Source organism: Odocoileus virginianus, chromosome 15 (genome assembly GCF_023699985.2).
Source record: "Odocoileus virginianus isolate 20LAN1187 ecotype Illinois chromosome 15, Ovbor_1.2, whole genome shotgun sequence".
In the NCBI taxonomy this organism is placed as follows: Eukaryota; Metazoa; Chordata; class Mammalia; order Artiodactyla; family Cervidae; genus Odocoileus; species Odocoileus virginianus.
This window is the reverse complement of record NC_069688.1, coordinates 64,977,861-64,989,607: the sequence shown is the minus strand read 5'-3', so window position 1 is coordinate 64,989,607 and position 11,747 is coordinate 64,977,861. Positions and strand designations below refer to the sequence as shown.

The 11,747-nt window shown below is 35.7% G+C and overlaps 1 protein-coding gene across 3 annotated transcripts in view; it reads right to left on the bottom strand.

Moving 5' to 3' along the window:
- Positions 1 to 1,800: 1,800 nt before the first annotated feature.
- SNX16 (sorting nexin 16) overlaps positions 1,801 to 11,747 on the bottom strand; it is a 34,480-nt gene continuing 24,533 nt past the window's right edge. For 2 of the 3 annotated variants that reach the window (XM_020872091.2, XM_020872086.2), the window contains 4 exons: positions 10,630 to 10,699; positions 6,147 to 6,283; positions 5,550 to 5,669; positions 1,801 to 4,828 (listed from right to left, as the gene is read on the bottom strand). In XM_020872091.2, coding sequence (XP_020727750.1) covers positions 4,735 to 4,828; positions 5,550 to 5,669; positions 6,147 to 6,283; positions 10,630 to 10,699 — 421 coding nt within the window. In that variant the 3' untranslated portion in view covers positions 1,801 to 4,734. The remainder of the gene's footprint in view (positions 4,829 to 5,549; positions 5,670 to 6,146; positions 6,284 to 10,629; positions 10,700 to 11,747) is intronic. The other variant, XM_070477457.1, reaches the window with a different exon arrangement.

Below are 11,747 nucleotides of genomic sequence, written 5' to 3'. Positions count from 1 at the left end.
CCATGGACAGAGGAGCCTGGTGGGTTCTGGTCCAGGGGTTTGCAGAGTCAGACATGACCACGCACACACAGGCATGCATACTCACAAGGGAGTAATTAAGGTTAAACAAGGTCACAAGGGTAGGGCCCTGATCCAACAGGACCACTGTGCTTCTGAGACACACCCTAAGAAGGGCCACCCGAGGCCACAATGAGAAAGCCGCTGACTGCAACCCCAGGGACCATCCTCATCAGACGCCACCCTGCTGGCCCCTAGATCTTGGTGCGCAGCCTCCACTGCACACTCCTTGTTTCAGCCACCCAGTCTGTGGAGCTGTTTAGTTACCTGACCAGACTAGTATCTATACATAGAATAATAGATCTTTTCATTCACGTTTGTCAAAAGGAGCATCAAATGTAAAGTGACCTTTGATAGGTCAAATAGGTTTCTTATCTTCCCTCTAGCTTTCAAAACTTTTTTCTCCTTTTTTCCTTTGGTGATATACAGTATCATCACAGGAAGGCTTCTTATTTTCTCCTGAAGCTTACAACCTACAATCCAAAGTTAAGATAAGTTTTATCTTGGTGTAATTAACAAAAAGCTACAACTTGGGGTGGACTGACAAGTTACTGGAGTCTCTGATTCTCTTCCTCTTCCCCCACACTTGTCACACACCTTGTTTGCAACGTGGTTTTTGTGATACCTCTGGATAGCACCTGAGGTCAAAGGAAGCTGGAAAGGCGAGGTCGGTAACACGTTTACCTTCTTACAAGAAAAGCGAGGCATCTCCCAGAAGCTACCAGCAAATGCCCATGTGTGTCACTGGCTGTATGTGTCACAGGCTCAAACCGAGCTGCAAGGGGAGCTGAGACAAGTTTCTCCAATTCTTATTTTGGAGGTGGCGAAGAAGAGAAACAGAAATACCTGTTGGGTTAGTCATTACACGTTTGTTATATAGGGAACTGGAAAACTAGACTGGCGGATCCGGTCATTCTTGACTTCTCTGCTCATGAGCTTAATCACCCCAAGATGGGTTTTGTATTTCACACTGCAGCAAAAGATTTCAGGTACTAACATTAGTAACTCTGAGTACAATTAACTGGGTTGCAAATATTACACTAGGACATGTGAAGTCTATACCTAATCTTCCCTGTATCTAAAATGCTACCTATCATCTACTGAGTATACATTGGCTGTATTTTTAATTATTTGTTTTATCTGGAGGTAACAGAACACTGTTCTATTGGGTTGGCCAAAAATTTCGTTCAGGTTTTTCTGTAACATCTTATGGAAAAGATCACTTTTGTCACTTTCTGATATTTATCACTTTTCTGTCAGTGATAAATATCAGAATGGTAAGTAGCATCTGCTCTAATTTGAGGCAACGGTTAAAATCGTAACTTGAGTTTACTAATATTGTGCTCTGGCCAAGAAGCTACCAATAGCTACCAATAGACAGCATTTCTAAATCTGCACTCGTGTTTACTGATTTTACTTAAAGGCACCTTTTAAAGTAATCTGTATAGTTACTGGCATCACTTAAGGGTGTAGTAATTGTTTCAGTGCAGGCTATGGCAAGTTCTTATCTAACATAGTCTAAAATATTCAGATCTGAGACTTTACTGGAACAAAAATACATCTGCTCTAATTGAATAAGTTAAATAGTGAAGAAAATTGGAGTTAACAGAATATGAGAGGAAAACAACATCATATTTACTACACAAAAGCATAACTCATAAGGTTCTATACAGTAGCTATAGGTGAACCACAATTTGGCTTAGAGCTGCCCAGAAAACAAGACGTAAGATAAAAACAAATCACTTGTTCAGGAGAAGCACAGGTTTACTGGAACTGAGACCTAAGAGAATTTTCTCCTGTGAGTTCTCATAAAGGGTACACAATGTGACAGAGAAGACATCAGTTTTAAACACACATGTATTGAAATTACAAGTTTTGATGACCATTTTGCCAGTACAAGCGAAGAGCATAGAAACAAACAGCAACGGAACAAAGTTACTTCTATGAAGAATCAAAATGTGGACCAAATACATAGCTCTTTGAAAATCTCCCAGAAAATTTAGATTCCTTTCTTTACTAGTTGGGAATACAAACTTGTTTTAATATCACTGGAAGTAATAAAAACCCATTTCAAAACCAGACTAATTATCCTTAGACCTAAGGCCACTGTTCCCTTCTAATCTCACAGGCATGTGCAGTAAACTACATGATTTAACTCAGGACCATGTTTTCTTCCTTTAAATAAACATTTGTTGATCAACCATGATTTTCTAAATACATGTGCTTTAAATGGCTAATCTAAGTTTAGTAGATAGAACACATTCTAAATGCTGAATTTTATGGTTGTATTTCTTATACATAGACTTAATTTTCAAAAGGTTAAAAAACTATTCACAGAATGTTTTCTCTTTCAGTTATGTTCAAATGTTTTATTAATATTGGTTTCATTTGAAGTGCACTGCACCTATTCAGAGACTTAAAATGATCAGTAATATAAAGTATAAACTTAAAAAGAAAATCACAGACTCAGTCCCCATCTGTGAAATGCAGCAGATGCAGCTAACCAGAAAATGTCCATTTGTGTCATTAACTATATATATATGTCACAGGCTCAAACCTGGCTGCAAGGGGAGCTGAGAAAACAAGCTTCCCCAATTCTTATTTTGGAGAAGAAGAGGAATGCAAATACCTGTTGGGTTAGTCACTACAGTCCACTACAATTCAGTTTACAATAATTGTAAGGGACAACAAGAAGAACACCGAAACTGGAGGGGAAAAATGGCATTCATGATCTGACAAGACAGCTACTATTTACTGAAAAAATAATTTATTAAATGAATATAATACTGGGAAAAATGCATTATAAAAGTAAAAAAAATTAAATTCTAAATATATATAAATAATAGTGATTTCTCTAATTAACAAGAGTTTTTCTTCACCCATTTACGTTTTAAATACAATCTTCTGAAAGGCCAGATTTTGAAAGTGTATGGTTCACTTTAAAACAGGCATATATGTAGCACTATAATACCTGGAATTTATTATCATGTTTTATTAGACTAAAAGCGATATTAATTTAAATGATTGTTCTCTTTAAGCCTTTTTAAACATTTTGAAATGAACAAGTAGATCATTTTATTATACTCTTTGTTTCCCAGGATAGCAAAGATATTTCTAATACTACTTGTTGAAAATATTCTGAGATAAAGCATACCTGTCCATTTTGATGAAAACTTTAAAAAAGTTTTGGTACTTTGGTAAAAAGCAGTCTCCTTTTTAGGTCAAAGACTAACAACAGCCATTGTATCTGTTTTTCTATGTCAGATGAATTTTAAACAATTGCATCTTAATAGCTGTATATCAAGACACTGATAAATTTTAGAGGAGGGAAAAAATGGAGATTGTTATTCTAATTCCCCAGTAAGTTTCCTTCAGTTTTTAGAAAGCATATGCAGTTCAATAAACCAACTGGAATTTCAAAATGCTAGAATGATTACCATGCTTATTAACAGCAATATGCAACACAGAAATAAAAAATAAAATGAGTAACTTCATACTATAAAACGAAACAAGGCACTTTCAATAACTATATGCAAAGCTGAAATAAACATCTTTTTCATAAAGCAGACTCACAGGACTCTAGGAGACTTTTGTAAAAGGTGAAATAGTGAAGGCACTATATAATTCTTTTTCCTAACTCCAGTTACTAAGGAAATTCACCAATTAAACTTGGCACAAAGGAGTTTAATTATCATAAAGTGCATCACTTAGCTAAATATATTAAGAAGAAAATCAGCATCAATACATTATAGCAACATGTTTACATATACAGAAATAAAAATGCAAAGCCAGGAGTTGATATAGGAACTCTGCAGGATATATGGCTTTTTTCTCTTTTATTTTTCTGTATAACTGCCTATTTGCTTAGAATCTGTGTTTTCAAAAGAGCATGCCCTGATTAGCTAAAAGAGGTAGTGTTCTGAAAAAGGCAAAACCATTAATTTTTTAGGTAGAGGTTTAAGATAAAGATTACATGGAAAATAAATAAGTGTAACATATAATACACTGGTATACTTATTATAGTATTTGGATATTAATGAATTTGCTTTTCAAATCAAAGCTATTTTATCACTTTAGCTATGTTATTACAGCTCTTTCAGAGTTTTGCTTTGGTATTAGAAAGTTTTCTTCTTCTTGTAAATAGTAACATTCCAAATAAGCAACTTTCATTTAGAGATGATAAACATGTCAATATTTAAAACTCATCTTTACCACTTATTTAAATAAACCATTAATAAAAATATATCAGGTCAGAGACACAAGGAAGTATACATTCAACAGATAGCAACATGCAATTTATGTCCACTTAACTAATACAACTGGTGATTTAAACACATACACACAAAGTGTGCTCACCCATGTTAGTCTGGATCAATATATTGGCAAAGTACCAAAATAATTTATGTACGCTATTTAAGAATGTGGGCCTTGATGACAGAAGTCTTAGCTAGATTTTTTTTAGTGTATTAAATACAAAATTTGTCTAAAAGACAATTTAAAGCAATAGTGAGTATATTTCCTACACCAATAACTTAAATTTTCCTTTCTGTAAACTTTATACATGTGCAATCTGGCTGTTTCACGTCGATGCTTCAGTCTCTTTTCTCTTTTTAAATATCTGTCCCTCTACTCTGAACTCACAGGAGCGTACAGACGGCAGGAGCTGCTGGAGCCGCGTCAGTCTTCTGCGTCATCCGCCGCTTCTGCTACCTCTGTGTCTGACGTGGGATTGTCAGGGTCACTAGAGCTTGAGTCTTGCTTATTATCAGCCCTGCAGAAAAAGAGAAACACAATGACGAGACAAGATGCACATTACTTCACCTATTACCTTATTATTTTTTTTAGCTCATGTAAAGAATATTTAATGGAAAAGTACTCAATAAAAAAGAATATCTAAATATTCAATCAGAAATTTAATAAAGTTATCATTGCCAGATAACACCTTTGGGGATGATTTTTAACTCTTTTAGCTTTCTGAACTACTGTTTTTCAATAAAAATCTAGTTTGTAATGACCTTTACCAACATAAAATTTGTTCTCATAGTTATAGCTTAATGACCATCACTGAAGTATTAATGATGACCTTGGACTTACATGCAATAAAAATTCTATGTGTGTTCAAATATACTATCTATCCATCACTCCTATTATGTAGACAGGGTAGATGCTGTTACAGTGTCCCACTTTTTGCATGGAGAAGACTGATGCTGAGAGAGGTTAAAGTGATTTGTCAAGGTTACAAAATTAGTGAATTAACTGAGTCACACCCCTGTTAATTCAGACATATCTTCAAAATGAGTAATAAAATGTAGAGCCTGGATGCCAAAGACTCACTTTTAGGGAGAGTCTAGAATATGTAGAGTTTCCCTATGTTTGCTCATCAGATTCTTGATACAATGACACTGAATTCATAAAAACATACTCCATAGAGCATGACTATTTCCCGCCAATTACTCAGATGATTAGGCCACAGTAAACCAAACATTATATACCTAGATTCTTCATCCGGGACACCTTGATCAACCTCAAGCACAGAGGGCTCCACCTTCAGGATCTGTCTAGCTTCTGTTCCTGATGTGAGCAGGGATTCTTCAGGTTTCAAAGATAGTGTCCTAGCAGTAAAGTACAGTAATAAGTTGTTTTCTATGAATAAAATAGGTATATATTTATTGTTGTCAATGCATGTAGTTTTAGCAGCTTTTAGCTGCTCTAAGTGGAGTCATATACTTAATAAACTGCTGACTCTAAGTGTCAACAGTGAAATCAGTACTGAAGGCAAACTAGAAGTATCAATATGTGAAAAGTTGGTATAAATGACTAGAAACAAACATATCATTTAATTAGGTTAAAATAAATAATGTTTGCCTTGGTGAACAGCTACAGCTTTATTTTCCTGGTATTTCCTATCCTTCAAATCTTCAGCCTTCTAAATAAATAATCAGACAACAATTCTCCCCATCTATGAGGATGTACACCATGAGTCTAAGACTTCTGGAGTCAGAAATTTCCTGTTATATTAAGGGACAGGAAGTATTTAGTACAGAGTACTGAGTTGAACTTGGACTGAAAGTGCAGCCCACAGCACATACCTGACTCTGTTTTCTAGAGCGTCTATAAGAAGCTGCTTCTCACTGAGCAGCTTCTTCAGTGATTCCAACTCTTTTTGTTTTTCAAGTAGTTCTTTTTGAAAACGGTAGTTTGTCTCTTCTAAAGTTTCACAGAAAGCCTTAAAAACAAACAGCAAATAAAAACCACATGCAGAAAGAGAATAGCATTAGCTACTTATGCAGAACACTCTCTAGAGTGTAACTGAAGAGTTCATGAACACAGATAATCAAAACAATATGGATACAGCCCAGGTGACTTGTTCTCCACTCTCATCTTTTTAGGTCTTTGCTACCTTAGATCTCACTTACTGGGGAAATCATAAATAAATACAAGTCCCCTTTCCTGAGAATTATTAAATAGTAAGTCAGGGTGCCAGAAATTCATACGTGATATGTCTCCAGTGTACAACTGGGAAAAAATTACTAATAACCACTGTTTTAGTTTCTATTCTCCTCCGTCTGCTTTTGCCCAGTCTGAGATGATTATACTGAAAAAACAAAACAGAAACCAACTGTGGTTATTGACTCCATTTGTGTTAGCTCAGAAGACATAGCTGATAATCAGAATTTCCTTCATAGTACCCTCAATATTATTTCCCCTTGCTTCTCCTTTCACTCTATTCATGCAAGGCTATTTTACCCTTTATACCAGGAAGTTAAACTACTGAAATAAAAATTAAAATCATACTGACATGAAGAATGATGTCATGAAAAAATCTGGGTCACTCACCACACTGAGATTTTCAGTATTGCTGATCAAGTCTTTAAATGACCTCTTGTTATCTATCATCCCCTGTCTCCTGTGTGACTGTTTGAATCCTTCATTCCTGCAAACTCCCTACAGTATGTTACTCCTGGTTATCCCAAGCCCAGCAGATGAGCTTTATTCCCATCCCAGAAAAAAATGCTCCCCTCCCAGAATCCTCACTACATTTGTATCCCGTTCCTGTCCTCAGGAAAATGTGCCTCTTCAAGTGAAGCCCCATCTCCTCTGGAAGTCTGTCCTGTCCCATACACTCTCTTAAATTTTCAATTTGCTCCTCTCTTTTGGCTCTTAAGTTTATTTAATCAACTTGACTGAAACTGATTAAGCAAATTCTAAAAATCTCTCCACTGAAAAATAGCCATTTTCACCACTCTTCTGATACGAGTCTCTCTGGCTACTAACTCATTTTCTTATTTTCAAAATAAAAAAAGATTTCCACAGAAAAACTTTTTATCATTCAAATTTACCCCCTCCCTCCCATCCCTATCCATGGCTAAGTTCACTAGTAGTTTTACTTTTTTCTATATTAACTGTGCCCAGGCAAATGCTAATAATGACTTCTGTCAAATCCAAAACGCTGCTTTTCTCAACTACACAGCATGTCACTACACTTAAAAAGTAAAAAAAAAAAACAAAAACTTATTGGCATCTGTGAAACCCTGTCGTTCCCCTAACTTTACAGTGAGATTTTTACTTGTTATTTACACATGGGCATTCACAGTTTTGTCTTTGATTATATACTCTCTTGCTCTATATGATGTCCTTGGGCAATTACTGTTACCACTTCAACTATAACCTATGCTATTTGCTATCAACTAATCTCCAGCCCAGACCTTTCCTGAGTGCATAGTTGTCATTCATATGCCTGTTGGTCCTCTTCAATTGGACGGACCAACAGTAGGTTAGAATGCACTCCCAAGGGGACAGCTGCTCTCCCTCCTAATCCGCAATCACCAAATCCACCAGGCAGGCCTCTTGGATCATGGCATTTAGCTGCTTTCTGCGACCCAGGCAGCCCAGTCTTTTCCACTTCCCTCTTCTCCTCCTCCCTAACATCTCATATGTGTTTGTCATTTACTCATTTCTACTGTGCAGTACTGGCAGCGTCAGATCAATGAAAGAAGTGAGTCCAGAAGTGAACCCCTGTTCTTTACATTCACTTGACTTTTGATAAAGGTGCCAATATAACTCAACACAGAGCACTGACAATTAAATATTTATAGAAACTCAAGATCATTACTTCACCACACCTTATACAAAATTAGCTCAGGATGGATATAAGAGTTAAAACTATAAAGCTTCTAGAAAAAAAATTAGGAGAAAATACTTGTGGTCATATGTTAGGCAGAGTTCTTGTGATACCATACCAAAAGCATAAGCCAAAATAGAAAAGTGATAAAATGAATTTAATAATTAAAAACATTAGGACTCCAAAATATACCATTAAGAAGATAAAAAGAGACATACAGACTATGAGAAAATATACGCAAAACACATATTTGATAAAGGACTTGTATTTAAAGAATTCTCATAACTCAGTAAGACAAACAATCCAACTAAAAAAATAAGCAAAAAGCTTCATCAAGGAAAACATACAAATGGCATAAAAAGCACATGAAAAAGCAATTAACATGAAAATCATTATGGAAATAAAATTAAAAGTTTAATGAAATACCATGACATATCTACAAGAAAGGCTATAATCCAAAAGACACATAATATCTAATGCCTGTGAGAATCTGGAGAAACTGGAACTCTCATACACGACAGGTGGGAACATAAAATGATATAGCCACTTGAGAAAATTCTGCTTTTTAAAAAAAGTTAACATAAATGTTCAGTTATATGACAAACATAATTTGCCATATAACCGGATATTCTACTCTCAGGAACCAACCTAAGAGAAAAGAAAACATATGTCCACATAAAGTCTTCTTGAAATTGTTCAAAGCTGCATTATTCATAACAGTAGAAAGCTGGAAATAATCCAAATATCCCTCAGCTGGTGACTGGATAAACAAAAGGTGGTATATGTATAGAATGGAAAACCATTCAGTAACAAAAAGGAATGAAATACTGAGACTGTTACATGGGTGGCTTCCCAGGTGGTACTACTGGTAAAGAACTTGCCTGCCAATGCAGGAGATGCCAGAGACCCGGGTTCAATCCCTGGGTTGGGAAGATCCCTGGAGTAGAAAATGGCTACCTGATCCAGTATTTCTGCCTGAAAATTCCCATGGACACAGGAGCCTGGTGGGCTACAGTCCATGGGGTCTCGAAGGGTTGGGACATGACTGAGAGACTGAGCACATCATTAGCACATGTAACATGGGTGATGCTCAAAAACATGATGATAGATTTAATTACCTGTTTTTTAATAGGCTGTGCATATTGTACATATGGTACTATGCATTTATATAGACACATATACACTTTACATGCATACATGAGTTGGTGATGGACAGGGGAGCCTGGCGTGCTGCAGTCCAGGGGGTTGCAGAGTCGGACACGACTGAGGGCCTGAACTGAACTGACACATGTTTATATACACACCTGTGTGCTAAGTTGCTTCAGTAGTGTCCAATTCTTTGCAACCTTGTAGACTGTGGCTGCCAGGCTCCTCTGTCCATGGGATTCTCCAAGCAAGAATACTGGAATGGGCTGCTATGCCCTCCTCCAGGGGATCTTCCCCATTCAGGGATCAAACCTGTGTCTCTTGCATTGCAAGCAGATTCTTTACCAGTGAGCCACTGGGGAAGTACTATATACACACGATACGATTCTACCTATATGAAATAGCCAGAAAAGAAATTTGCAGAGACTGAGAGCGGAACAGGAGTCATCTGAGGCTGGCACTGGGGAATGACTGCAAAATGGCTTGTAGAATTTTTTTTGAGGTCGTGGAAATTTCTAAAATTGGAGTATGTTAATGAAGGCACAGCTCTACAAATTTACTAAAAGTTATTGCACATTTAAATGAAATAGCAAATAACAAATTTTATGGATGAAAATTTTACTTCAATAAAGCTGTTTTTTAAAAAAAGCTATGGTATTCTTCTAACACAAAGAACTGACTCAGTTTAACTGAAAACATTAACAATTAAATCTGTTCCACTTAAAAGTCATTAAACATTTGGGGAAAAATTTGCATAAAATCCTAGCTAATCTATTATTATCAAATCTCTGAATCTAGCCAATTTCTTCAAGAAATAGGCCACTTTAAACGTCAATTAGCGTAATTTGAGTAGCATCAAGCTTGAGCTGAACTGATAACAAGGTAGTAACTTCAACTTCTGGAGATTAGTTTTTTAAATTTGATTTTAAAAAATGTAGTTTCCTTACTTTGATACTTGGATGGAAGAAAATTCAACATACACATATTACTTTTGAACGTAAAATAAATTTCCAAGTAATTTTTTTTTGCTTTCTGAAATGGTAAAAACACAGAGAATAAATGTAGGATTCAATTTTAGAGCTTCACTGACTATATGATATGTACGAAATTTTACTTTTTTCACTGAATTAGGTCCATGTACTTCAATGAAAGAAAGCTTTGACTCAAACATTAAAAGCTTTCTGTGCAAAACCACCAGTCTGAAATTATAATTTTGCTGTTTGCTATTCCATTCAAGAAACAATGTAGTTATTGTATGGTATTATTTGTTCCTCTTTTCATGTGATATATAATACAGCACTTACCCTGCTTTCTTCTAAGCTATCAAATGGACCTGGTGGATCATCCAGACAAAGAAAATCTCTCACTGCAAGGCTTTCAAAGGAAAAAAAAAATAGCTGGAGTACAAATAAGTTTACAAAAGACAGCAGAGAGCAAGAGCAAAGTTATCCCGAAGCTAACATGGTGCTTTAAGCAAGCTGGTTCTTCTGATAAAATGAGCAAGATGGCTTACGTGTTTTCACACAAGTAACAAAATACAAATATAAAATCCATAGAAGATACAAAGACTTTAGGTTATTTCTAAGATCCTATGAACAAACAGAGATTCCGAATTTGTTACATAGTCTATATGACATAAAACATAAATCTGAATAATGGTATAAGATCAACTTAAATGGTGAACAGGCATAGTATTACTTTCAGAGAAATGTGAATTTGAACTAGTCTAAAAAAGTCACTATCTTGTTATGAAGAAATACAATTTCTAATTTATATGTCATTGTTGCCTCTTCAGGAGATGATTCTAAAGTAATTACAAATAAAAAGATTTTTCTTGCGATTATGTTTATTATAATAATTTACTTCAATATTTTCTCTAGAGAGTTCAAGAGAAAGAATTCTGACCATTCCATTTATGAATTACCAAAAATTTCAAAATAATGAAATAATATGATATTATTAAAAAACTGAATTTCCTTGTTACACAACATTCCTCTTTCTAAAAAGTAATTTGGGACTGAGAGAGACAGCTCTGTGTGTGTGTTAAAGCTGTGGATCCTTAAAGTATGACTGGGCTTCCCCCCAGTGGCTCAGCAATAGAGAACTCTGCAATACAGGAGACAGTCAGAAAGATCCCCTGGAGAAGGAAATGACAATCCATTCCCATATTCTTGCCTAGGAAATCCCTGGAGAGAGGAGCCTGGGCTATAGTCCATGGGGTTGCAAACAGCTGGACACGACTGAGCGATTACACAGCAAGAGCTCTACTCAAACCAAGTCCAAAGGATTCTCTTTTTTTCCACTATAATTCTAAGGTTATATTCTATATCCTACTTTGTTTAATCTATGGCATAAGAATGAAATTTAAGACTGGCATCATAATTGTAATTTACAAAACACTTTTTTAAGGGGTTCAATACAT